This window comes from Mustela lutreola, chromosome 15, assembly GCF_030435805.1.
Source record: "Mustela lutreola isolate mMusLut2 chromosome 15, mMusLut2.pri, whole genome shotgun sequence".
Taxonomy (NCBI): Eukaryota; Metazoa; Chordata; class Mammalia; order Carnivora; family Mustelidae; genus Mustela; species Mustela lutreola.
Genome location: NC_081304.1, coordinates 24,381,126 through 24,408,278, shown reverse-complemented (window position 1 = coordinate 24,408,278; position 27,153 = coordinate 24,381,126). Strand labels below are relative to the sequence as shown.

The window sequence follows — 27,153 nt, the reverse complement described above, 5'->3', positions numbered from 1 at the left end:
CCATGCTGGTTCTGCCTCCAGAATGCATCTAGGGTCTGGCCACTTTTCCTGGCTACCTCCAGGGCTACCGCTCTGGTTCCAGCCGCTTCCAGTTTCTCATCTGTATCACTGCACGGAATGCCTAACACGTCTGCTTTTCCTTACAACCTTAACATCTCTCCTCCTCCCGCCCAGCAGCCTGAGAGATCCTTTCAAGATGTACACACATTACGTCATGCCTCTGCTCAAAATCCTGCACGGGCTTGCCATTTCTTTTGGAACGAAAGCTAAAGTCCTAAAACCCATCCCCCTTGGTCCCCCGACGCCTGCCTGACGGCCCCTGCGCCTCCGCTCCCCAGTGCTCCCCTCCTGTTGCTTGAACACCCGGGCCTGTTCCTGCTCTTCCCCTTTAAGTCCATGGAACTCACGCCTTGTTTTTTGTCTTTGTTTTTTCGTGTCTTTGCTCAAAGCTTGCCTTTTCCATGAAGCTTGCCCTGACCTCCCTATTTAAAATTACAACCACCACTCTCCCCAAACTCCTTCCTTAGCTCTATTATATCCTTTATAGTATTTAGCACCTTTAGAAAATATATTTATTGGGGCGCCTGGGTGGCTCAGTGGGTTAAGCCTTTGCCTTCCGCTCAGGGTCCTGGGATAGAGCACCGCATCCACATTGGCTCTCTGCTCAGTGGGGAGCCTGCTTCCCCTTCCCCCTCTGCCTGCTTCCCTGTCTACTTGTGATCTTTCTCTCTGTATATATAATATTTATTTATTTGAGAGAGGGGAGGGGGTAGGGGCTGAGGGAGAAAGAATTCCAAGCAGACTCCTTGCTGAGTGCAGAGGACCCAATCCCAGGACCCCGAGATCATGACCTGAGCCAAAATCCAAAGTCTGAGCGGCCCAGGTGCTACAGCGTACTGCTCTATTATGACTCTAACAAACGTAATTGTTATGTTTACTGTTTATCATCTTTTTTAAAAAAAAGATTTTATTTATTTATTTGACAGAGAGAGAGATCACAAGTAGGCAGAGAGGCAGGCAGAGAGAGAGGGGGGAAGCAGGCTCCCTGCTGAGCAGAGAGCCCAATGTGGGGCTTGATCCCAGGATCCTGAGAGATCATGACCTGAGCTGAAGGCAGAGGCTTAACCCTCTGAGCCATCCCGGTGCCCCTACAGTGTGGTCTTAATTTGCATTTCTCAGTGAGTGAATTGACCACATTTTCATATCTTTAAAGGCCATTTGTAGAGCTTTTTTTGTGTATGAGTAAATTATCACCTCACGCCTTTGCGCACTTTCTTTTTTTAAGATTTTACGTATTTATTTGAAAGAGGGAGAGAGAGAGAGAAAGAACACAAGCGTGGGGAGCAGCAGGCAGAGGGAGAAGGAGAAGCAGACTACACACTGAGCAGGGAGACCAGTGCGGATTTAATTTAATCCCAGAACCCGGGGATCATGACCTGAGCTGAAGGCAGAGGTTTTAACCCACTGAGCTACCCAGGCGCCCAAGATGTTGTATTCTTTAAAGGTATGCATTATGCTGCTGTAACAAAGAGGCCCCAAGGCACAGCGGCTTAGGTCAGACAGAGATAATTTCTTTCTTTCTTTTTAAAGACTTAAAGGGTATGAGGGTATGGGGGGAAAGCCGTAACTAAGGAGTAGGAGTTAATATAGAAGACAAGAGCTTCGAGAATAAAATTGTGGGAACTTGCGAACATTTACTGAGCTTCTACCATATGCTGGGCACCAAGTTAAGGACGTCCTTTCCATACTTTTATCTCCTTTAATCCTCAAACATCCCCTATATGTGGTATTATTATAATATGTGGTATTAATAATACCTTGGTGGAGGTATTATGTTGATAGTCCCCTTTTAGGGAAGAGGAAACTGTCTCCGTCTTGAAGAAATGACTCGAAGTGACTTGCTCAAAGTCTCGCAGCAAGCTGGTGGGAAAGCCAGTCACCCGCCAGTCCACTTGTACGTAGTCTGTACATAAATTTCATTTTATGTGGGATGTGCCCAGAGGATAGAGGGCTCTCCTGGGTCCTCTCCTGCTTTGTCCCACCCCCACTCACATGGGGCTCCCCCTTCCATGGGCTCAGCACTCATGTTTTCAACTGTATCCCTTTGAGAACAGCTGCTGTGTCTCCATATCTGACGTCATGCTCCTGGGTATGTTTGAGTCCTCCTGATGCTGTGACTTTCTGCACAGCTGGGTCATGGCTCCCTCTCATCTGGTCGGAAACATCACATTTTTGTTTTTCTTTTTTTTTTTTTTTTTTAAAGATTTTATTTATTTATTTGAGAGAGAGACAGTGAGAGAGAGCATGAGCGAGGAGAAGGTCAGAGGGAGAAGCAGACTCCCCGTGGAGCTGGGAGCCTGATGCGGGACTCGATCCCGGGACTCCGGGATCATGACCTGAGCCGAAAGCAGTCGTCCAACCAACTGAGCCACCCAGGCGTCCCACATTTTTGTTTTTCAAATGGGAATTTCCTCACTGTCCGCCCCACCTGCCTCTCGAGATGGGTCTCGCGCTGTCCCACACTGTGCGCATTCCAGCCACACCACACCTGTCACCAGCCCCCCAAGAGCCTGCCCCTCAGCAGAGCATTGCCTTGGCTCATGTAGTCCCCCTACCCAGAATGCCTTTCCTCCCCAGGGCAGCCTGGCCCTCTTACTCGTCCTTCAAGGCCCAGGTTAAATGTCACCTCTCCTGTGATGCCTCCCCCTGTTGTTCCACACTTACTCCCATCCTCCCCCCCCCCCCCTCCCGTGCTCCCGTAGAACTTGGTTCACACTGCTGGTAGGGTACTCATTGTACCGAGCTGTCATTGTGGGTTATGTGTTTGCAGCGGCCATAAACAAAATGGTGACCTCCTGGAGGATAAGGCTGAGCTTTATGCCTCTTTGTGTTAGCCTTTGTTCCTAGAGCAGGTGCACGGGGCCTGGTCCAGGTAGGTGCTTAGTAAATGGCAGTGAGTTGAGCGGTGGGTTGGATACCCTGTTGGACAGGGGTCTCCCCACCTGCACCTTCCCGGCGCAACCTCTAGAGGGCAGTCACACCACACGCGGCTTCTTGAGACTCTGCCCACCCCCCACCCCCGCCCAGTTGCTTCCTTTCGGTCTTTGGCAAAGTCGTAGACACAGGTGTTCACGCTTTTCCAAAGTCATCAGACCACTTCACTTTTCCGAAAGATCTACAGTAGTAGTTGTTTTCACTACCTGAAAGAAATCCAAAGAGGATCTTTGCTTTTATGAAAAAAGTGAAAATGGGAGGGGGGGAGTGAAAATAGCCCTTGCTCAACCTTAGTCTTGTAGGGAAGACACCCCCCAGCAGCACGGCGCCCCAAACTCCCCCTGCCACGGTTCCTCTCAGCCACACTCAGCATCTCAGCACCCGGCAGCCTCCAGGGCTCTTTTTCTCCATCTGTTTTGTGCATCCCTTTGCAAGAAGTGTCCTAAGGTATCACAAAGGCCTAAACGAATTTACCATATAAATTAATAATAATTGCTTCTTCCCTTTGTGTTATTTTGGCTTACAAAATAACTGGAGCACCCACCAGAGTGCTCCAGTTTTGGTTATTGGGGAGAAATCTGTGGAGAGATCAGTGGGTGCGAAAGACAGGTAGGGTGTGTGTGGTCCCGGTGGGCTCTGGAGTGGACAAGCTCTGGAACCCAGGATCTAACCAAGCCGGTTCAGGTGCCAGAGGCACCGCCCTGCATCCCTTAGATACGTAGGCGCAGGCCTAGAGATCATGGTTGAAATATAGAATGATGTTATTGGTTTCAAAATAAAAAGAGAAGATTGCGAAATGGAAACTCATAGGTATTACAGTAAATGGCGACAAAACCAAACCTCAGCCAATCTGCAGCTGTCCCGTTTGTATGGTTTGTCTCGAAATCATACTGCATGTGGGATGGGTATGCCTCTGAGCATTTTTGACATAATGTGGGCACAAGTGTCAAGGGCCCTGGATGCCCTTGAAAAGGGTCTGGGAGGGAGTAAACCCACCAGAGTGCTCTGTGGAAGCCCGGACTCCCCACCAGAGGGCTCTGGGCATCTCTCCGGAGCTCAGCCGCTGAGTGGCTGGGTCAGAGGCTGCCTGACCAGAGCCCCCCTTCCTGTGGAGGGCTCTGGAGCCAAGCCCGGGAAGGTAAGGATCGGTAACAAAGGCTGCCCTCAACCACCCTTTCCCGATCTTGAGATGAGATGGAAGAGGGGTGGTATTTCATTTACTTAAATTCCCAATAATTTGCCTGAAGTTGTTGCCAGGTGGTCCGGTCCCAGGGTCTGGGCTGTTTTTTTTTTTTAAGATTTTATTTATTTATTTGACAGAGATCACAAGTAGGCAGAGACAGGCAGAGAGAGAGAAAGAAACAGGTTCCTTGCTGAGCAGAGAGTCCGATGCGGAGCTCGATTCCAGAACCCTGGGATCATGACCCGAGCCAAAGGCAGAGGCTTTAACCCACTGAGCCACCCAGGCACCCCAGGGTCTGGGCTCTTGACCAAGGTACTCGACTAGCCAGCCTCCTCGATGGAGACACAGATGTGGGGCGGCCGGAACGTGGGGCCGGCCGCAGACCCAGGGGGCTAGAGACGGGGTGGTTTATGAGGTGTGCAGGTGAAAGACCCGCGGATCCCCTTACCCAAGAATCCAACATTGCCACTGGATGCAATCAGCAAGAGGTTCTTTATTGTTACGCAGGCGCCTGCGGGTGGTCAGCACGCGCCTGCGGGTGGTCAGCACGCGCCTGCTAGCTGAGCACACCCGGCTGGGGTGGTGCTGGGTTTTTATAGACAGGTACAAACAAGTTTTGGGTGGGGCGCAACTGATTGGTTGACAGAACTTTTGAAAAAGGCATAGGTGGAGTTTGCTGATTGGCTCTAAGGACCCGTGTGTGCGCGCGCGCGCGCGCGCGCGCGCGCGCGCGCAAAGAGAGAGGCGGGAAGGGGGAACAAGCTGATTGGTTCTGAGGGCCCGCGCGCGGGAGGAGAGAGGCAGGGAGGGGGAACAAGAAGGGGGAAGGTAGGAATGCCATCATGGCGTCTCTATTATTTCTATAAGCCAAGCGGTTACAGAAGGGCAAAAGAACGATTAATAAGCAATTAATAACCTAATTAATAACCTGGTCTATACCTAAAAGCCAGCGGTTTACAGAAAAGCAAACAAGCGGTTAGTTATCCTATCTATCTTCTAGGGGAGGGGTCTTTCACAGGGAGCTGGGATAGGGAAGGACACCGGAGACACGGGCTGTTTTCCTCTGCTGTTTCCTCTGAAGGAATTCAATGCTGACTTCCCAACAAGACTACTGAGTGCATGTTTGGTTGAAGTGGTTTTTGATGAGGGAGCAGGAGGCTGGCTGAGGACAAAGCAAAAGCTGGCGCCTTGCACCCCCTCTTCACCCTTTCCCCTCCAGAAGTGTAGCATCCCTCAGGCAGCCCTGACTGCCAGGAACAATAAGCAAATAGTTAACTTGCAGAGCTCACAATCCTGCTAGACAGGAGTCTCCCTTGGCTTACAAATGTTCTAAATCTCACTAACAAAGACTATTGATAGCAGGATTGTGACACCCCACCAAAAAGTCTCCCAACTATCTTAATGTTAATGGCTGGTCTAAAGACAACATTGATCCAGCAGCAAGGGCAAGGCCTCCGGCAGGCCTGGAACGTCCTAGCACCTTGTAGGCCCTCTTTAGCATATGAAAACTCCACTGACACCTCCCTTCCCCTCACCTTCCCCCAACAGCAGGGCATATAACATGCCTACCCTCACAACCCGGGGCAGCAGCAGCTCTGACTGCCCACGGGTCCTGTCCCCGTGCTTTAATAAACCACCATTTTGCACCAAAGATGTCTCAAGAATTCTTTCTTGGTCATCAGCTCCGGACCTCAGCCCACCAAACCTCACCTAGGTTCTAGAACTTCATCAGTTTTTAATTAGCAAACCCAGCTGTTTTGAAATAGGGGCCCCTTTGTCTATGGTCATAGTACCCTTGCAAGACCTCGCCTCAAATAGGGGTTCCGTGTTCCTCCTGAGACCGGGGCCGCCAGTCGGCTGGAGCTTTCCTGAACATCCAGCACAGTCCTCCAGTCAGGGTTAGGAAACCACTTTGTCGAGAAGGGTGGGAGCAAGACACGGTTGTCCAGAGGCAGCAGCTGGTGTGGCCCTAGTCAGAGGTGGCCTTAAGTGATGGGAAGGAAGCCAGCCTGGAGTCTGGTCCCTAATAACTCTATTCAGCTTCTTTGGCACCAGTTGTAGGTTTCCTGGCTCAAAGGAGAATAATGGCAGGTTGATGGGGGTGAAAACTAGTGAGACATAGAGCATTAATTATGAAGCTCATGGGCTTTGAAGTCGGACTGTCTGAGCTCAAATCCCAACTCGGTTACTGTATGACCTTGGACAATTTACTCAACCTCTCTGTCTTGATGTCCCATCTCTAAAATGGGTATATCGGGACACCTGGGCGGCTCAGTTGGTTAAGCAGCTGCCTTTGGCTCAGGTCATGATCCCAGCGTTCTGGGATTGAGTCCCACATCAGACTCCTTGCTCAGCAGGGAGCCTGCTTCTCCCTCTGCCTCTGCCTGCCATTCTGTCTGCCTGTGCTCGCTCTCTTTCCCTCTCTCTCTGATAAATAAATAAAATCTTTAAAAAAATAAATAAATAAATAAAATAAAATAAAATGGGTATATCAATGACATCTTTAACCACTAATTGTTCATTCATTCCTTTGAGATCAATGGCTTGTTGTGGGGATTAAAATCACCAAATACAAAGTGCTTAACCCCACAGGTTTACCACCACCGCAAGCATTCAATGCCAACTAGCTCACTAGGATCCAAAGCAAAAGCATCAAAACAGAAACAATCCTATTGTTCCGGGCTCTAGGAACAGAGACTGAAGTTGGCTCCAGGAAGAATTTACCCACAACAAAGGGTGTGAAGCCCTGAGCATATTGGAAAAACTCCTTGGTTTCTTCCCAAGGGCGGGGTGGGGGTGGGTGAGGGGAGTGGTCATTTCTGGAGGCTGGGAACTGGAGGAAGTCCTCCTGGGGATGGGTGAGGCTGTTTGGCTTCCTGAATCCACTGGCAGTTGATAAACAGATGATCTGTTTGGCTTTGCCCAGGTTTATGAGCAGGAGACAGAGCGCCTGTATTGCCAAGGTGCCCGCTTAGAGCAATTTCCTGGACACGGGTACATTTCTGTTTTAAAAGTACTCCAACACCCTGCCTCAATCTCCCTCATCCTGCTGAACATGATGGTTGCTTCTCCTGGGCTGAGTGGGGGCTGAGCGGCAGGTCAGTGGGGTTGTGTTGCGGGGGTGGGGGCAGTGGGGCTGAGTCCCCATGATGGGGATGATGGGGATCTGGGCTGTTTCAGAAGGATTTGTCCTGACTTGACGGTAGGCTGGAAAGCCTGGCAAGAAAGGGTTACTGAAGGGGGCCGGTAAGCGGTGAGGGAGGCTCTGGCCAAGCAGTTCTTATCTTCCAGGAAAGTTTCACGGTCATTGCCACTTGCTGGGACTTTCCTGGACTATGAACTTAATTGCAGAGGGGAGAACAGCGGGGTGAGAGGAAGTCAGGCAGGCTCGGCGCCACACCCACCCCTCCCATCCCCCACGGGGGGGGGGGTGTTGCTGTTTCCCCAAACAGGAGCGTTACACACCTAACACCCCCCCCCCCCCCCCCCCGCTCTGGCCCCGCCTGCCCGGCTCTGCCACCTTCCTCATCCTCTATAAAAAGGGAATAAGGGCGCCTGGGTGGCTCAGTGGGTTAAGCTGCTGCCTTCGGCTCAGGTCATGATCTCAGGGTCCTGGGATCGAGTCCCGCATCGGGCTCTCTGCTGGGCAGGGAGCCTGCTTCCTTCTCTCTCTCTCTGCCTGCCTCTCAGTGTACTTGTAATTTCTCTCTGTCAAATAAATAAATAAAATCTTTAAAAAATATATATATATATATAAAAAAAGGGAATAATGCAGCACCTGGGTGGCTCAGTCGGTTAAATGTCTGCCTTTGGCTAAGGTCATGATCCCGGGGTCCTGGGATCAAGCCTCCTGTAGGACTCCCTGCTCAGCGGGGTGTCTGCTTCTCCCTCTCCCTCTCCCTTTGCCCCTCCCCTTCCTTGGGCTCTCTTTGTTTCTCTAACAGATAAAAATCTTTAAAAAAAAAAAAGATAACAATAGCACAAATACTCAATATGTGTTGGATTTAAATAATATGATAATGATGAGTTCCAGGGGCAGCTGGGGGTAGGGCACAGAGCGGAGGCCGTCAGAGGTGGGAGGGCAGAACACGACCTCCCCTTCCCACCAAGCAGATGTTGAAGATAAATGAAGACGGATGTGAAATATTGACCTAGGGAAAGGGAAAAGTGCCTGGTGTTTATCCAGCCCAAAGCAGGGCGGCAGCTTCCGTGGGAGGAGGTGCAGGAAAGGGCCCCAGGTCCAGAGGGCCACGCTCCCGCAGGCTTGCTGGGGGATCCTCGCAGAGGTCTGGAGGAACACATTCCCCGCAGCTGGGGGATTTAGAGAAGGATGCTTAGGTTGGGAATCAAGGCAGGCACCTTACCTGTGCACTCGGATCTAAAAAATTGTTTGTTTGTTTGTTTTTAAGCTTATAGGAAAAAAAAACAGCTGGATATATTAGTAGTGATTGTGTTTGCTTGCTAGAACTATACTTGACTCTCTCCGCACTTCATGCATTTCAAACATTCTTTTTAAAAAAGTATTTTATTTGTTTATTTGAGAGAGAGAGCATGGCTTGGGGGGAGGTGGAGGGAGATGCAGACTCCCTGATGGGCAGGGAGTCTGATGGACTCCATGCAGGGCTCGATCCCAGGACCCTGAGATCATGACTGGAGCAGAAGGCAGAGACTTAACCAACTGAGCCCTCTCAGGCGCCCCATTTCAAATGTTCTTGGTTTTTAAAAAGGTCTTTTAAAAAGGTTTGAACCTGGGGCGCCTGGGTGGCTCAGTGGGTTAAGCCACTGCCTTCGGCTCAGGTCATGATCTCAGGGTCCTGGGATTGAGTCCCGCATCGGGCTCTCTGCTCCACAGGGAGCCTGCTTCCTCCTCTCTCTCTCTCTGCCTGCCTCTCTGCCTACTTGTAATCTCTCTCTGTCAAATAAAAAAATAAAATCTTAAAAAATAAATAAATAAAATAAAAAGGTTTGAACCTTCTTTCCAGCCTCTTCTCTTCCTGTGCCCCGCAGGGGACACTGTGCTCTCATCACATGGACGACAGCAGTTCCTTCATCCCAACCTGCTCTCTCGATGCTCCTGTTCTTTTGTTAAATTTTTAAAATTAAAAAAAAAATATATATATATATATATATATATATATATATATATATATATATATTATTTATTTATTTGACAGGGAGAGAAATGGTGAGAGAGGGCTCAATCCCAGGACTCTGGGATCATGACTTGAGCTGAAGGCAGACCCTTAACAACTGAGCCACCCAGGTGCCCCCCCCCCTTAAAATAACACTTTTAATTTTGAGGTAATTGTAGATTCGCAGGCCAGTTACAGAAAACAGTACAGAGAGATCCTATGTACCCCTTATGCAGTTTCCCCCAACATTTTGGAAAACTTTGGTCTAATCTCACAACTGGGATATTGACACGGGTACCACCCGACAGTCAACTGAGATGTCCCAGTTTACTGGTTCTCATTCATGTGTGCGCAGCTGTATCGCATGGAGGTTTCTTATCCACCAGCAGGGTCACGGTGCAGCTCTGTCACCACAAGGACCCCTGGCCTAGCCCTTCAGACCATCCCCCCCATTCCCTTTCCTTCCGAACCTAGCTGCAGCCGAGCCCCAGCAATCACTGGTCTAGTCTCTGTCTCTCTAATGTTGAAGTCAAGAGTGTTAAGTAAAGGAAATAAAAAGCATGTAATGTAAAATGTATTGCAAATTTAGCATAATTCTCTGGAGACTTCAGTCAAGTTTTTGCATGGATCCAAGTTTGTTCCTTTTTGTTGCTGAGTAATATTCCATCCTGTGACTTTTTCTTTTTAAAAGATTTTACTTAGGGCACCTTGGTGGCGCAGTAGGTTAAGCATCTGCCCTTGGCTCAGGTCATGATCCCAGGGTCCTGGGATCGAGCCCCGCATCAGGCTCCCTGCTCAGAGGTAAGCCTGCTTCTCCCTCTCCCTCTGCCTGCAGCTCCTTCTGCTTGTGCTTTCTGTCAAATAAATAAAATAATTTAAAAAAAAAAAGATTGTATTTATTTATTTACCAGAGGGAGAGCAAGAGCGAGAGGGAGCGAGAGAGCACAAGCAGGGGGAGCAGCAGGCAGAGGGAGAAACAAACTCCCCGCTGAGCTGGATCCCAGGACCCTGAGATCATGACCTGAGCTGAAGGCAAACACTTAACCAGTGAGCCACCCAAGTGTTCCCAAAAGCACTCTTAAAAAAAAAAAAAAAAAAAAAAAAAAAGTTATTTATTTGACAGAGAGAGAACACAAGCAAGAGGGAACAGGAGAGGGAGAAGCAGTCTCCCCACTGAGCAAGGATCCCCATGCAGAACTCGGTCCACGGACCCTGGCATCATGACCTGAGCCAAAGGCAGATGCTTAAGCTTAACCAACTGAGCCACCCAGGTGTCCCCAAAAGCTCTCTTATCAGACATCATTGACTTGGGTCTTGGTCGCACCTTTGTTAACACTCAGGTCTCACGGCCCTTCTTGTCCTCAGTCTGTGAGAAGACTTCCCTTATCTTTGTATCCTTAAATCGCTTTCGTGGGTGACTGTCTCTTTTCCCCATCAGGTTAGGAGACCCCTGAACCCTGAGCCTCTCCCTCCCAGCAGTTTAAGCATTCCCTGAGGACAGAGGGACTGTTTTCATTAATCTTGCACCTACCTCAAGGGAAAAAATTTTCTATTTTTTAAAATCCTGGCCCTGTGCTCGTTCTGCACACTGTGGGTGCTTAATAAATGTTGATTGACTGAGTAAACAATAGACTTAGTCCCTGGAGTGTCATATTCCTTCTTTCCACAGGGAGAAAGTAATAACATTAGGCAGAGCAGGCTGGCTCCCTTAATGTGATTATCTGAAATTTGTGGCTGGTGACTCTCTCCCCCAACTTTATTGGGTACATTCATCTCCACAGAATAGATATTCCCAGAGAGCACTAAAGCTGCTGGCCAAATGGTGGACTACTGATGATTGCCCTGACCCTGTTCGTCTTGATTCCGTCATGACCAAAGCTGCTGCTTGCTTCCAGCCCAAGAGAGGGGGAAAACCCCAGGCTGCTGTGGCAGCGGGCTCTCCTGGAATAAGTACACTCTAACCAAATCCGGTAATGTGGGCCCAGCCCACATGAAGACATTCTACCTTGTCTGTAAGACATTCTACCTTGAGTCAGTGGATGGATGACTTGAGCAAGTTATTTTTCTAACCCTTTTTCTTTTTCTTAAGATTTTATTTGTATATTTGACAGAGAGAGAGAGAGAGATCCCAGGTAGGGGGAGCAGCAGTGGGAGGCAGGGCGGCAGGCTGCCCACTGAGCAAGGAGCCTGATGTGGGACTTGATCCCAGGACCCTGGGATTATCATGACCTGAGCCGAAGGCAGATGCTTAACCGACTGAGCCACCCAGATGCCCTTTCTCTAACCTTTTAAAAATACTTGAGATAGAACTTGAGATACTTGAGATAGAATTCACTCACTTAAAGTGTGTAATTCAGTAGTTTGTAGTGTATTGAGTTGTGCAAACATTTCCACAATAGATTTTAGAACATTTTCTTTACCCTCCAAAAGAGATCCCATACCCATGAGCTGAGCAGTGACTCTCCAGTGTCCCCCCCCTGCCCCAGCCAACCCTCAGCCCTAGGAAAACACTCATCTGTTTTGTTTCTACAGATTTGCCTATCTTGGACGTTTCATATGAATGGAATCACACACTATGTGTTCTTTTGGGATGGGTTTTTTCCACTTAGCATGTTTTCAAGGTCCTTCCATGTTGTGAAGCAAGTTACTCAATTCCTTTTTTTTTTTTAAAGTAGGCTCCAAGGGTGCCTGGGTGGCTCAGTGGGTTAAGCCTCTGCCTTCAGCTCAGGTCATGATCCCAGAGTCTTGGGATTGAGCCCCGCATCGGGCTCTCTGCTCAGCAGGGAGCCTGCTTCCTCCTCTCTTTCTGCCTACTTGTGATCTCTGTCAAACAAAATCTTAAAAAGAAAAAAAAAATAAAGTAGACTCCGGGCCCAGTGTGGAGCCCAACACGGGGCTTGAACTCACATCACTGAGATCAGAGTTGGCTGCTTAGCCAATTGAGCCCCCCAGGTGCCTATTTTATTTTATTTTTTAAAGATTTTATTTATTTGACAGACAGAGAGCACAAGTAGGCAGAGAGGGGGAAGCAGGCTCCTCGCTGAGCAGAAAGCCCGATGTGGGGCTTGATCCCAGGACCCTGGGATCATGACCCGAGCCGAAGACAAAGGCTTTAACCCACTGAGCCACCCAGGCACCCCCCCAGGTGCCTCTTTTTAAAATTTTTATTTTTGAGTAATCCCTACATTCAATGTGGGGCTCAAAATCACAACCCGGAGATTGAGAATCACACACTCCATTGACTGGGTCAGCCAGATACCTCTCGATCTTTTTTTTTTTTTTTTTGCCAAATAATATCTCATCCTCTAGATACACTGTATTTTATTTATCCATTCATCGATTGAGGGACATTTGGGTTGTTCCAACTTTTAGCAAGTTATTTCTCCAGGTTCCAACTTATTCATCTATAAAAATGGGAGTTAAGGGGCGCCTGGGTGGCTCAGTGGGTTGGGCCTCTGCCCTCGGCTCAGGTCATGATCCCGGGGTCCTGGGATTGAGCCCCGCATCGGGCTCTCTGCTCCATGGGGAGCCTGCTTCCTCCTCTCTCTCTGCCTGCCTCTCTGCCTACTTGTTATCTCTGTCAAATAAATGAATAAAATCTTAAAAAAAAAAAGGGAGTTAATAGCTGCTTCAGAGATTACTAAAGTAGATGTGGAATATATGAACACGGTCTGAACTAGGAAGCATGCGTGCAGAGACAAAGTATTAATATTTACATGAGAGCCACTGGGAAGGCTGGGCCTTGTGGCCCAGCGTCTGTGGCCCGTTGTCGGTTACCTCTGGGCAGTTGGGGGTCTCTGGGTCAAGATCCCCATGTCGAGGCCAGTTTGCTTTTTCCTAGGTGGCAGTCTGCATCTCTCAGGCCGGGCCTGGCATCTCATTACCGTTTGTTGCTAGGAGACCATGTTAGAGCTGAGCTCGCTGTGGTCCACTGCCGCTGCCGAAGATAACCCAAATCGCAGGGAAGGATGTTGAAACATCAAGGCCGTTTCATGTCATCCCGATTTTTAGCAAGACCAAGGAAAAGGGCTGAAGCCACAGGTGTTCTGGCGAGGGGGGCATTAGGCTTCCGGAATATCTTGCCAACTCTTTCTGTTTTTTTTTTTTTTTTTTTTTTTTAAGATTTTTATTTATTTGACAGAGAGAGATCACAAGTAGGCAGAGAAGCAGAGAGAGAGGGGGAAGCAGGCTCCCTGCTGAGCAGAAAGCCCGATTCGGGGCTCGATCCCAGAACCCTGAGATCCTGACCTGAGCCGAAGGCAGAGGCTAAACCCACTGAGCCACCCAGGTGCCCCTCTCTTTTCTGATTTTAATTCACTTCCTCTCACCTCTCTCTCACACACACACATACACACACACACACACACACACACAGAGTGCCCAGCTGACTTTTCCCCTACTGCCCGTCACTTGAGTGTGTAAGTAATGCAAAAATGTTTTAATATCAGACCTAGAAGTGATGAATGAGGAAAGAAAGCTTGTTTCGTAAATACAAAGATGCTAAAATCCAATTTAGGCACATGTGGTTTGCTCCCACACCTTCCTGCTCCTTTCTGCAGGTATTTTACAGCCGTTAACGTGTGGGTGCGAGGAGGTTAGCAGAAGGCTGGGGTGAGGAGTGGATTATAGAAGAATGATTGTTTCCTTTCCCTAGGAGCTGCCTGGAGCAGAATTTCCCCTTCAAAGCCTTGGTAAGAGCAGCTGGGGATAATGAACAGTGGTTAAAGATGCTTTGTTTTACATCCAGCAAAAAGGATCATTAACACTCGGGTTTTCAATCCAAGCCTGTGGAAGGGCTCCTGCTGCTGTTGATAATCACGGTAACCCTCAGGGTAGCGGGGGCAAAGGGGTCGGTAATTCACCAGAAAATGGTATTCACTCATTCGGATTATGTGCACTGCTGCTCTTCTCCATTCATGTGCTTAATTAAGAGCTGACGAGTACGAAATAAATGAAACTGCACTTCTTCACTGGACCGATCTGGGGAGCAGCAGCAATTCTGCAGGGAGGGAGGGTGTCTGCCAGGAAAACGGTGGTACCATCTCCCCATTACATTTCTGTATCGTAGTCTTTTTTTTTTTTTTCGTTTTAAAGACTTTATTTGAGAGAGAGAGAACACGAGAGGGGAGAAGGTCAGGGGGAGTAGACTTGAGCCCAGGACTTGATCCCAAGACTCCAGGATTATGACCTGAGCCAGTCAGTGGCTTAACCAACTGAGCCACCCAGGCGCACCTACTGGAGTTAGTCTTAATGCCACAGGATTCTTAAGGGGCAAAAGCCTTGAGTCCAAGAGACATCTCCTTGAGGTGATAAAGGAGGAGGGAGAGTGGTTTCTTAAGATTTTGAGAATCAGGGAGCACAGGCAAGGGGCAGAGGGAGAAAATCTCCAAGCAGACGCCCTGCTGAGTGTGGAGCCCAATGGCAGGACTTGATCTCAGGACCCAGAGATCATGACCTGAGCCGAAATCAGGAGTCGGACACTTAACCAGCTGAGCCGCCCAGAAGCCCCCGGAGTGTAGTTTCATCTTCATTTTATCAAAGGAGAAATGAAGACAAGGAACCATGACTAGGACAATACGAGACAGCTAGTCTAAGGCATAACTCACATCAGGGAAAGCCCCAGAAGGAAGTTGACTCAACCTTATTTGTGACATCAAGGTTTACATCATTCAGAAGTTTCTGCAGAAGTCTCTAGAGGGACCAGCTGGTTGACTTCCTGGAGTCATTTCCATTTGTTCAATCCTGAGGTGGGAGGTGGGGGAGTTGGGGGTGGTGGTGAGAAAATGGTTCTTATCGTTCTATTAGGCAGATCTGAATGGAGGGAATTGAACCTAGATCATAAAGGGTTCCCAAATGCACACTGACCCCTTTCACAAAGTGCGTGGAAGGTTCGAGCAGGAAGCCAGGGCTCCAGACTGCTCGAACGAATGTTCCACCACCTTCCTCTCCATCTCCAGGTCATTGCCAGGACACTCTTGTTGACTAGTTAAGACAAGTGAAATCGACTGGTGGGCTCTAGAATTCCCATTAGCCTGTTGGTTCCTTTTCTCAGACGCTTAAAACAAAGGACCAGAAAGCCCAATTACCCAGTTTAAACTGAACAATGTCCCCGAGATAGGACGAGTTTATTTTTAGTATTAAAGAGATTAACAATAGTTCTTATTCTGACTTATCCATAGTCAAACTCACCTGCTCAGAAAGTTGCAGACCCCAACAGTTTCTAACAAGTCCTACTAATCATTAAGTACGGACTTACAATAAAGGTTATGTGCAGTTATGTGCACAGGAAAGATCGAAGAGTAGAAAATGCCAAACAGAGGTATCCAGAGAGAGAGAAGGCTTTCTGTGAATGAAATACTTTGTGTCTATAGTTCAGGAATAAGATGCTTCTGCTGGGTGCTGAGAAGTCAAGATGAGAAACCTTTGGTATCCCAGTGGGATGTCGGAGTTCTCTGTGGTGGCCATCTGTGGCTTGTTTAAATGCAATCAGTGGGAGAGAGAGACCTGAGGAGGCGGCAGAAATTCTCAACCTCTGCTCGATCACCAGCTGCATGGTTAAGACTGGGAACCGACAATGAACACACTCAAGGCCTGACCTTGAAGGGCACTGGGACAACTTGGAAATGAACTGCTTAGTACTCAAGTCCAGCCTGTTGTGAAAGAAGGGCCAGCTCGACTGCTTGTACAGGGCCCTTGTACTGGAGACCTGTAGAAGGCGGGGCACCAGACGTGAGGATGGTGCAGCTAGTTATGGGATTTAAAAGGTAGTAACCCACAAGGATGGAAGTGACAGGCCTCGCCACTACTCTGCAGATAATCACCATGACTCCGACTCCACCCGTAGGGCCCCAGGACTGATTAAATCCCTAGGAATTTCATGTTAGGCAGGATCGTGGGTCAGAGCTCTAAGTAGAAGCTATAGGTTCTACTCTATAAAAATCGATGCACAGTATAGATCCACGCGTCTGGGACACTTAGAGAGTGTGGCAGAACACATGGTCTTCGAAGATCTGCTTCTCTGTTGCTGGGAAGCTCTTGTCACAGATTGGACAATTGAGACACAGGGTCTGCATGCGCTGCTGTTCCAAGGTGTGATCGAAAATGTCATCAGCGAAGTCTGACTTGCAGGTGGGGCATCTCTTGATGGCGAGCTGGGAGGAAGAGCAAAGGCGTGAGGACAGGTGTAGCTCTCTGCAGCCCAGGCCACGTCTCATATTCTGTTACATCCTCAGCAAGGGGCGTACCACTTGGCACATGGCAGGTGCTCAAGAAGTAGAGGGTGAATGAATGAAGTCACATTGGGAGACACTCACTGAGGCTTTCTCTACCCCAGGAGTGAAAGGACCTACAACTTGTTACAGCGTTCGAAGAGCCTCCAGCCCGGAGGGGACAGCGGACACACCTTGCTGGGCTGCCTGCCTAGTTCACATCTGCTCCCTAGTTCTGGTGCCAACCTCAGCTCACAGGCGGAGGTCACAGGAGCAGAAAGCTGAGGGGCGAACTGGGCTTTCTTCTCCCCACCTCAACGGGCTCCCTCAGCTGAGGTTTAACCCAGCTGATCCAGGGGACTTCTGGAGTATCAAAATGAACCAGTCTCCCTATGGTTCTCCCATGAACTGGAGCAGGAAGGGGCACTTTTCAAGGATCTGATGTGGGCAGTCTCCGGATTCGCATACTTACCAGGCCTGGGGCCAAACTTTCCTGGATACCTGAGGATCATAAAAAAGGTTTCATTCAATGAGAGAAATACCATCCCTGGATTCTCCAGCTATGATCTGTTAGCTGGTTTCTGTAACCCCTTCGCTTCCCTTTCTCCCCACTGCCTCTGACTCTTTCTCTCTGTGTACCATTAACTGCTGATAGAGGGGATCTAGGTCAATGCTGAAGGGAAAAGAGGAAAAAATAATGAAATGAGACTTTTGATAGCCATGTGTATGCTACAGAATCAGAAAAAACAAAAAACAAAAAAACCTAAACCCAACCTCTTCTCAGTATGGGCAAAATGAGATTTAAATAAAAAGTCACAATTTAATAAGAATAAGAAAACAATCTGAGAATAGATTTTAGGACTGAAGCCACATAACCTGGTATTTTAAATGAAAACGCTTAAAAATATTTTTAAAGAGAAAATAAATGTATACTCCTGCCTGCTGTAAAGATTTGACTGTGACTCCAAGGAGAATATGACTCCTTTAAACTGTCCAAGAAAAGGACACGAGGTCTTCTACCACTTTTGGAGACAAAAAAGAGGGAAAGTTCCCTGTTCCCTTGTCCCTGGCAAGAACAATCTGACCCTCCATCCTTGAGTGACAAGACTAGTTTTCATCCCCATTTCTTGTCCTCTAAACCACCCCGGGCTCTCTGTGGGGCACATTCCTGCTACCCTGGGTCAGGCCATCGAGAGGCTGCCCTAACTGCCCATTCCTGGGCGGCATACCCCACCTCTTACGCTTCCATTTCCAAACCTTAATTAGCTTCCTCAGCTTTGTATGTGTATATCTTCTACATAGACACATTTCTCTGATTTATATATTTGGAATATAGCCACGGGACTCAATTTGTGTCTGCTGCCTCTAGGCGAATGATCTGATTTGCGTCTTCTAGATTCAGATTTATTTCTCAATTAACACTTCTCGCCTGGCAATCTTTCTATTGGGTCCTCGGCTTCTGCCCAGCAAGTCTTAACAATGAGACTGGTCTTAATTAGCATCTCAGACCACAAAAAAGAAAAAAAAAATTAGTGGGGGAAAGGGATGCAGGCAAGGGCCTTCTAGCTCCAACGGCAGTTGCCTTACCAGAATATGGGTTTCCATAGACAAGTCCTGGGTTTTGTCCAGCACCTCCTTGATCCGAAGTAGGCGCTTGATAGGGCAGAGAGTCAAAATCCAGACCCATGTAACTCAGCAATCTGCTGTTCTCCCTCTTCAAAAGCTAGGGAGAGAATGTTTAGAGACACACGTTGGAAGACAACAACAAAGGAGGGCCACAAGCAACTGGCTAGGGGATGCCCGTTACAGGTACTTCTCCATGAACAGTGTGGTGCTGGAGAATCCCAGGAACCGACAAGTCGTAATTCTAAAGGGGAAGTAGCAGCCTCCGCACTAGGAAGATCTGAGTTCTTTACACTTGAATTTAAGTGTATACTGAATTTTGTTTCGATTAATTGCAAAAAAGAATTTTAAGTCTCTAAATACATACCAACCGAGATGGGGTACAAACGCTGTGTGCACAGATGAGGGGGGCAGGACCTATATCAAGGGCGAAGCTGCTGCACATTACTGAGAGCAAAATGCTTCTTTTAGTCTCTTTCCTAGGATAATTGTCTTACACAATGGAATATTCATCTGATACAATTTTCCCTTCTTCGTGTTTTATCCTTTCAAAGGGATATACCAACAGAGAGAGTGAGAGGAGGAAGGGGGGGGGGAATGAGAGAATGAGACAGAATAAGCTACATGGAGGACAGACTGCGCTTTAAAAGTTTTTTTTTTTTTTTTTTTTTTTAAGATTTTATTTATTTATTTGACAGACAGAGATTACAAGTAGACAGAGAGGCAGGCAGAAAGAGAGGAAGGGAAGCAGGCCCCCTGCTAAGCAGAGAGCCTGATGTGGGACTCGATCCCAGGACCCTGAGATCATGACCTGAGCCGAAGGCAGCGGCTTAACCCACTGAGCCACCCAGGCGACCCAAAAGTTCTTAGAAAAAAAGTAAACTCCTCTTCACATCTCTATTAAGAGGGCTTTACTATAGCTCTTAACAAAGCTTTCAAATATCAGCTCTTTTCCTCCCTGTTGCAAACTGTGTGTGTCCTCTTCCCTCCCTCCCACCGCCCCATCAGACTATTCCAGAAAATAGAGATTTCTTTTTTTTCTTTTTAAAGATTTTATTTGACAGATACAGATCACAAGTAGGCAGAGAGGCAGGTAGAGAGAGAGAGAGAGAGAGAGAGAGGAGGAAGCAGGCTCCCTGCTGAGCAGGGATTCCAGGATTCTGAGATCATGACCTGAGCCAAAGGCAGAGGCTTTAACCCTCTGAGCCACCCAGGCGCCCGAAAATAGAGATTTCAAAGTCAAGCTCTGTTTATCTAAATCAAGAGGATGAAGATGACGGAAACAGACTCCTAAGGCCCCTATAATGCTGAAAGGCATCGATATAAATGACATAATCAAAGCCAGAGATGATCACTTGGAGGCACAGCCCTGAAGGCTTAGAGAGAGGGGCAAGCTGGAGAACCGTGGCAGGTGCAGATCTAGGAGCTATAAGCCAGAGTGCTGGGACACCTGACTTTATGCAAGGGCAGGAAAGTGCCTTTAAGTACTGTTTTATTTTTAAGTTTTTATTTATTGTTTTTAATAATCTCTATACCTAATATGGGGCTTGAACTCACAACCCTGAGATCAAGAGTCACTCGCTTCTCCAACTGAGCCAGCCAGGCGTCCCGAGGTGCAGCTTCTTTATTTGCTGCCATCATCCTCAATCAGCCAAGAATAGCTTGTGTCTAACCCACAGCAGAAGATAAATACTGCCTGGATGAATGAATGAATGAATGAATGAAGAGATGTATGAATGAGTGAGGGAAGGAACGCAGAGCATTTTATTAGGAGCCGGCCACGGGTCCAGGGCAGGCACAGGCCGTCACTACTACCCTGGTCTGGAAGCAGAAGAAAAGGAAAAAGTCACGCAGAAGGAAAGGGGTCCCTCAGCTAGCCTAGAAATGACGTCGGATATTCTCCTACAAAGACAATACTTACTACAGGCGGGGAGTTAAGAGCAAAATGAATTAAGATAGATCTTCCGTCAAGGTGTTCCTTTCAAGCTGACTACTGCCAGGACAAACAAGTTTCAGTTACAGAACCAAGAGAGGGTTCGTGGTAGATGAGGACTAGATTAAATTTACTCATAGGAGCAACGGTTTCACCCACAGTCCCAGAAAGGGCTCTTTTACTTAACTTGTTAATCACCACATCTCTGGGTTACCCTCCTCCTGCTCCTTAAAACCTTGGGGTTTCTAGGGCCGTCTGGGTGGCTCAGTGAGTTAGGCCGCCGACTCTTGATTTCAGCTCAGGTCATGATCCCAGGGTCGTGAGAGAGAGCCCTGCACTGGGCTCCGTGCTCAGCGTGCAATCTGCTTAAGATTCTCTCTCTCCCTCTCCCTCTGCTCCTCCCCACCACATGCTCACTCGCTCTCAAATCAATCAATCAATCTTTAGGGGCACCTGGGTGGCTCAGTGGGTTAAAGCCTCTGCCTTCGGCTCAGGTCATGATCCCAGGGTCCTGGGATCGAGCCCCACATTGGGCTCTCTGCTCCAATGGAGAGCCTGCTTCCTCCTCTCTCTTCCTGTCTGCCTCTCTGCCTACTTGTGATTTGTCTGTCAAAAAAATAAATAAAATCTTTAAAAAAAAAAAATCTTTAAACAGAACAAAACACCTTGGACTTTCTACCCTGTTGTACACACTCACGTCGTTTTCTCTTTCCAATCTCTCCTTCTCTCTCTGTAGAACATTACATACGATCTTGTTCTCATTCAGTGTTTCTGACAGGCCCGAGTTCTCATCCTGTCAATAACAAAAACCAGTTAGGATTAGGCTCACATACTATAATCTGGATCCAGGGTGGGGTACCACAAGGGGCCTGCGGAGGGTCTGGTTTCCCCACGTGATGGGACTGAGGAGGGGAGAAGGCAGCTCGGTGGGGGCGCACAGCGGAGGTGATGCCATGGTTTAACAAAATGCCTGAAGGCCTGGCTCGGCATCAGAGATGCTGATGTCTTTTGGTTAAGCTGGTAGTGAAAGTGACCAAAGAGGGGAAAAGTCATAAAGACGGACTTGGGAAAAGCCCCAAGACTGACTTATCAGAATTAGGGCTAACCGGAGCCCTACTGAACAGCACCCAACCATGGAAACCCGCATCTTGGTCTGGAATAAACACCTCACTCAATGTAGCGTGAGGGACTTAAGTTGATGGGACGTCCTCCCAGTGAGGACAGGCATCTGGACTCAAGGAACACTGAGGAACAAGGAACCTCGGAAGGCGCTTATCCAAGGCTACAAGGACCCTGGACTGAGGTCTTGGGCGTCCCGCTGTGACAGGTGGACCTAACTTCATAAACCCCACACTTGGCAGGCATGCGTCCGTGCTTCCCATCTCCTACCTACAGACAGACACGTGCACATACCTCACAGACACACTTAAGCTAATCCTACTAGTTGTGGTGTTTTTTTTTTTCCAAGATTTTTTATTTGAACGCTGGTGCCCAAACTGCTGTGCGCTTCTAGCCGACCCTGAGGTAGGAATGCGAGAGGGGCTACCCGATGACAGAGCTGACTGCAGGCTCCCGGCTCCCCATCCCCATGGGCTCTTGCTGGCTCTTCGGGTCCTGCTTCACTTCCTCAAAAGGCAGAAATAAGAAAGGGCTATCTGAGTCTGCACAGAAACCTGCTCAATGGTTACCACCACCTTCCCTGAGACCCATGGCTGGACTGGGGCCTCTACTTCCGGGGACCCCCAGATTGGTCTCTGGCCACACACTTCATCCCTCCTCTTTTTAACAGGAAGAGAAGTGTTTCTCCTCAATGAGGGTGGGCAGTCCTCCGGGCTTTGGTCTAGGAACCGCAGACCTTCACACCCCTGGCTTCCTGGGCCCCCTGAGCTCTGGCACCTACCAGTTGCGCAGCCGCCCTGAGTTGCCTGATCTGCCTGTGGAGTCGCTGACACTCTTTGTACTTCTCTAAGAAACAGGCTTTCCCGGCCTCTACCTTTGCCTTTAGGCGCTCCACCTCTTGTACTAACTGCTCCTCCACTGCTGTTTTCTTGCTCCTAGGCGCCTAAAGCATAAGATACACAATCCTCACAGTTAGGGGCGCTCTGGGTATGTGAGGAATAAAGAATCGAGCCCCTGGGTCTTGAAAAATAGACCACGGAAACCCAGGAAACCCCTACTTGCCACAAGGAGGTTCAAACCTTCGAAGGGCGGCAGCTTATGTGAAATAGTGATTTCTCGCTACAGCAGAGGCCACAAGCTGCGGTGTGCTGGGGGGGGGCCAGGCCCGGGACGTCGCTGAGAGGCGGAGGTGAAGGCCACGGGGGGGGGGGGGGGGGGCGGCGGTAGAGGCAGTGGGGGAGGGGAGAACATGGGGCCCATCTAGAGGGAACCGCAGCCACCCAGGCTGGGCACTGCTGCTGTGTGGGAATGGGGGCTCTGGGCTGCCAGAGCCCCCCAAGTTTTCAAGAAGCTAGAAATACACATTTTTTTAAAAATGGGAAGTGTTCCCATTTTTAGTTGTTGGCAACCAATTCGATTTTTGAAAAACACCAGCTAGGCTAAATAACAAGTTTCTCGGGGCCAAACTCAACCTGTGAGCAGCTGCTTTTCTAACTTTGTTCTCCTCTTTTTCATGCGATGGTATCTAGTAGCTTACATATGGGAGGGACGCCTCTAACTGACTGAGTAATGGCCAAGGGAGTGAATGATATGACTTATCCCAACAGCTGGATATCCAGACAGCAGGGTTTCTCATACCCTTGCGAAATTCAGAAAATGGGGCTTCCTGGCACCTGTCATCACCACGAGGCCTCTTTTCCAACAAGCTATTCTAGAAATTTATCAATTAGGCTTTCACTACTACATTACTATAGCTCGGAAGAATTTAGAATGATAATTGCTAATATTATATTAATTGTAACAAAAATTTTGATTGCTGTAATATTTCCTAACCATAGAGCTTGACTTTATCATTATTCATTTGTCTGCCCCCATGATAAGAAAGGATTAGGGGTGACTCTGGGTGATTCCTGGCTCAAGGCTCTACTGGACAACCTGTCACGAAGTACTTTCAATCTCCCTCCGCCATTCATCACACAGTAGGAACGGCCACCTCTCCTTCAACGTTTTGCAAATGACAAATTCTCTGTCCTTCTGGGACGATGTCCAGGGGTAAATGCTATTCTCCTCTGTCTTTTTTATCCTTTCTGCCACCTGAAAATAGACCCATCCCTTCCTTCCCGCAGGCTCCCTCCCACAAAGCCATCCAAAGACAGACGTGCCGTTAACTGCTGCTGTTTCTTCTTGGCAGCTGCTTCTTCCTGCTTCATCTCCTCTACGGTCTGCTCCAGCTTCTTCTGGTGCTCCCTCTGCACAAAAACAGATGTCAGGACCACTGCTGGGCCAGCACAGGCACGCGCACGTGAGCTAATGAGCGAGCAGCCCGCAGAGAGAGAGGCAAGTCTCTTCCTAGGTTTCTGAGAAGAGCCATGAGCTCCCTCATCTCAGAGGGCTTCCTCTGAGACCTTTCCCACAGCCACCAATGGTAGGCGTATGTGACAGAGTAAACAAAGAACCATGTACGTATTTTCTCGCGAATGCCTAAAAATGTTGGTTCCGTTTGTGACTCTACCTGTTGAGCCAAAGTGAGGAGGAGCTGGCTATTCTCCTTCCTCAGATGTTCCAACTGCTCTGTCTTATCTTGATCTCCCTGTACGAGCTTCTCCATTTCTTTCTCTTGGGTTGACAGCTGGGCCTAAAGCAAAAAACAGCGAATATAATCAAGATATAAAAGGAAGAAAACTGAACAGTAACAATGCTGTTTAATGTACACTCACACAAAGAAATGCGTACTCCTTGGCAACTCCTGACTGCCAAATATCCCTAGAACGCCCACTTTTCAGCTCTCCCTCACACCCTGCGCCCAAGACTCAAATGAGGAAAAGTCAACACACCCCTCTTTAAGGCACAGCTTCCTAAAACCAATAGTGATTCAGCTGGTATCTGCTTTACATTCCAGCTTTTTTTTTTTTTTTTTTCATTCTAGGCTTTTGAGAAAGACTTTGAAGAGATTTTGTAGCTAAAAGAAAAAAAGTTAAGAAAAGCAGTGGTAGAGGTGACAGTGCTCCATCTTAAGAATTCATGATAAATATAAACTGAACGAATTATTCAGTTCTTGAGGGCCGGGACTTTAAGAGTAACGGTATGTGTGTGGGGGGAGGGGGGGTCCAGAACAGAAAACTCCGTGAACCTGCAGACTAGCGCTTTGACCGTTAGGCACCCCCACAGCGGAACTCACGGAGCAGCGCGGGCAGAGTAAGATGATACACTTGGGCAAAGGTTTCGTTACCCACCTGGAGCTGATCCACTCGGACTCCCATCTTCTCATTTTCTGAGGACATCTTCTGGTTTTGTTCTTTCAGTCTGTAGAGAAGAGGACTGCATGAAAGATAGGCTGATTCCGGGTCAGATCCCCTGGGCCTTCAATGAGTGAAGGCTGCCTTGGCCCTAAGGCTGTGGAATTAGTTTAAAATCCTTTCTGTTTGGGGCACCGGGGTGGCTCAGTGGGTTAAAGCCTCTGCCTTCGGCTCTGGTCATGATCTCAGGGTCCCAGGATGGAGCCCCGGGTTGGCTTCTCTGCTCGGCAGGGAGCCTGCTTCCCCACTCTCTCTACCTGCCTCTCTGCCTACTTGTGATCTGACTGTCAAATAAATAAAATAAAATCTTTAAAAAGAAAACAAAACACCAGCTTTTTTTTTTTTTTTTTTTTTAAAGATTTTATTTATTTATTTGACAGAGAGAGATCAGAAGTAGGCAGAGGCAGGCACAGAGAGAGAGAGGGAAACAGGCTCCCCGCTGAGCATAGAGCCCGATGCGGGACTTGATCCCAGGACCCTGAGATCATGACCTGAGCAGATGGCAGCGGCTTAACCCACTGAGCCACCCAGGCGCCCAAACACCAGCTTTAAAAAAAAAAAATCCATTCTTCTTCAGTCCTTTCTCGGCTTCCTGACCTCAAGCCACATGTAATGGACATTTCACATTAATAACTGAATTCAGGTTACTTCACCTTACCATTCGGATATTAATGCTCCAACCTAGAATCGCACCTATCACTGCCTTAACAGGAAGACTGTCTAATGAGCTCTGGAGATCTCATCTGTGACACCCAGGAACACAGCAGATCCCCGCTCTGGGAATCACTCACTGGAGCAGCTCGGTCTCCCAGTGGTCCTTCTGCACCTTCAGCTGCTGTTCCAGTTCCTTATTGGTGCCCTTCAGAGTTTCCAGCTCCTCCTGCAGATTGAGACATCAAAGGAACAGACCATTTCTAAGACACTTTTTAGTACCGAGGCCAGCTGACAAGTATTTATTGAGCATTTACTATATTTCAGGCCCTTATTCAATGTCATGACACAACGGTGATTGAAATATCCAAGGAAAGGTGTTTCCATATTAAACTGTTCTTAATCTATTTTCTCCACACAATGCATTCACCTTAATTTCTCTTCCACTGGAGCTTGTATTTGTCCATTAACTCATTAAACAAATATTTAAGGAGTGCATATGAGGCATTGTTCCTGCACTACAGACACAGCAGCAAATGAAATAAAGTGGGTTTTCTCTTGGAAAGGTGCTGGCCAAGAAATTCACGGATGCTGCATATGTAATTCAAGTTTAGGAGCCACATTTTAAAAAGCAAAGAGGGGTGCCTGGGTGGCTCAGTGGGGTAAGCCTCTGGCTTCAACTCAGCTCATGGTCTCAGGGTCCTGGGATCGAGCCCCGCATTGGGCTCTCTGTTCAGCAGGGAGCCTGCTTCCTCCCCTCTCTCTACCTGCTTCTCTGCCTACTTGTGATCTCTCTCTGTTAAATAAATAAAATCTTTAAAAAAAAATAAATATATGAAAATAAAAAGCAACAAGAAACAGCTATGCTTAATTTTACTAATAGTACATTTAACCCAATATATCTAAAATATTGTTTCAATATGTAAATAAGAGGGAAATATTTTAACTTTTTTCATAATACGTCTTTAAAATCCGATATACCCTTTATGCTTATGGTGCATCACAAAACGCCATGTTTCAAGTGTTGGGAGAGCCAGAGGCGGCTAGCGGCCCTGGCACTAGGGCTACACATTTGCTTTCTTCCCCCCAACTCCATTCTGTACCAAAGCCAGCCTCGTGCATCAATAACAACTCCCTGCTTTTAGCTCTAAGATTTATACATTTATCATCCTTTTAAAATATAATTTAGGCTCAGTTGGTTGAGCAGCTGCCTTCGGCTCAGGTCATGATCCCAGCGTCTTGGGATCGAGTCCCACATCGGGCTCCTTGCTCCGCAGGGAGCCTGCTTCTCCCTCTGCCTCTGCCTGCCATTCTGTCTGCCTGTGCTTGCTCTCTCTCTCTCTCTCTCTCTCTGATAAATAAATAAAATCTTAAAAAATAATAATAATAATAATTTAAAAAATTGTAGGAATATGCACATAAAATTTCCCACCTTCCATCAACTTTAAGCCCCTAGTTCAGCGGCATTAAGCACATGCACACTGTTGTATGACCGGCCCTATAACCACCCACAGAACTATTTTCATGTGTACAGTCAAAGCTCTGTCCTGTGAAAACACTGACTCCCTGTTCTCCCCACCCACCCGTCTCCCGGCAACTACTACTCTACTTCCTGTGTCTGCAAAGCTGGCTACTCCAGGTACCTCCTGAGTGGGATCACATGCTATTTGTTTCCCTGTGTCTGACCCATTTTGCCCAGCTAATGTCCTTGGTGTTCATCCATTTAGTAGCATGTGTCAGAACTTCTTTCCTTTTTAAAGCTGAATAACATTCCATTGTTATCTACATGCTAAACAACGTGTATCCTTCTATCCGTCACTGGACACCTGCCTCCTCCCTTTAGCTGTTGGGAAAGATGGTGTTATGAACATGCGTGTACTAGTCTCTCAGAAAACAAGTATCATCAATTTCTCTTTTATGCTCATCAATCTCTGAAGTTCAGAGATGTTAAAAAATTTCCACTGCTTCATCAGACATTAAGTGGGAGAACAAGTCTGTGTGACTCCAAAGATGG

At 48.0% G+C, this 27,153-nt stretch overlaps 1 protein-coding gene and 2 long non-coding RNA genes across 3 annotated transcripts in view; 1 reads left to right on the top strand and 2 right to left on the bottom strand.

Moving 5' to 3' along the window:
• The first annotated feature begins 7,118 nt into the window (after positions 1-7,118).
• Positions 7,119-16,732, top strand: LOC131815785 (uncharacterized). Its single transcript, XR_009347850.1, has 3 exons — positions 7,119-7,275; positions 13,964-14,000; positions 16,643-16,732. It is a non-coding gene; the product is annotated as an uncharacterized LOC131815785 (long non-coding RNA).
• The window catches only part of CALCOCO2 (calcium binding and coiled-coil domain 2), a 28,705-nt gene continuing 16,951 nt past the window's right edge, over positions 15,400-27,153 (bottom strand). The window contains exons 6-13 of the mRNA XM_059147737.1: positions 25,280-25,368; positions 24,426-24,495; positions 23,705-23,827; positions 23,355-23,441; positions 20,771-20,866; positions 18,105-18,240; positions 16,990-17,018; positions 15,400-16,460 (exon numbers count right to left, since the gene is read on the bottom strand). Coding sequence (XP_059003720.1) covers positions 16,284-16,460; positions 16,990-17,018; positions 18,105-18,240; positions 20,771-20,866; positions 23,355-23,441; positions 23,705-23,827; positions 24,426-24,495; positions 25,280-25,368 — 807 coding nt within the window. The 3' untranslated portion in view covers positions 15,400-16,283. The remainder of the gene's footprint in view (positions 16,461-16,989; positions 17,019-18,104; positions 18,241-20,770; positions 20,867-23,354; positions 23,442-23,704; positions 23,828-24,425; positions 24,496-25,279; positions 25,369-27,153) is intronic.
• On the bottom strand, positions 21,526-22,396 carry LOC131815784 (uncharacterized). The gene is made up of 2 exons (XR_009347849.1): positions 21,974-22,396; positions 21,526-21,699 (listed from the first exon to the last, which is right to left on the bottom strand). It is a non-coding gene; the product is annotated as an uncharacterized LOC131815784 (long non-coding RNA).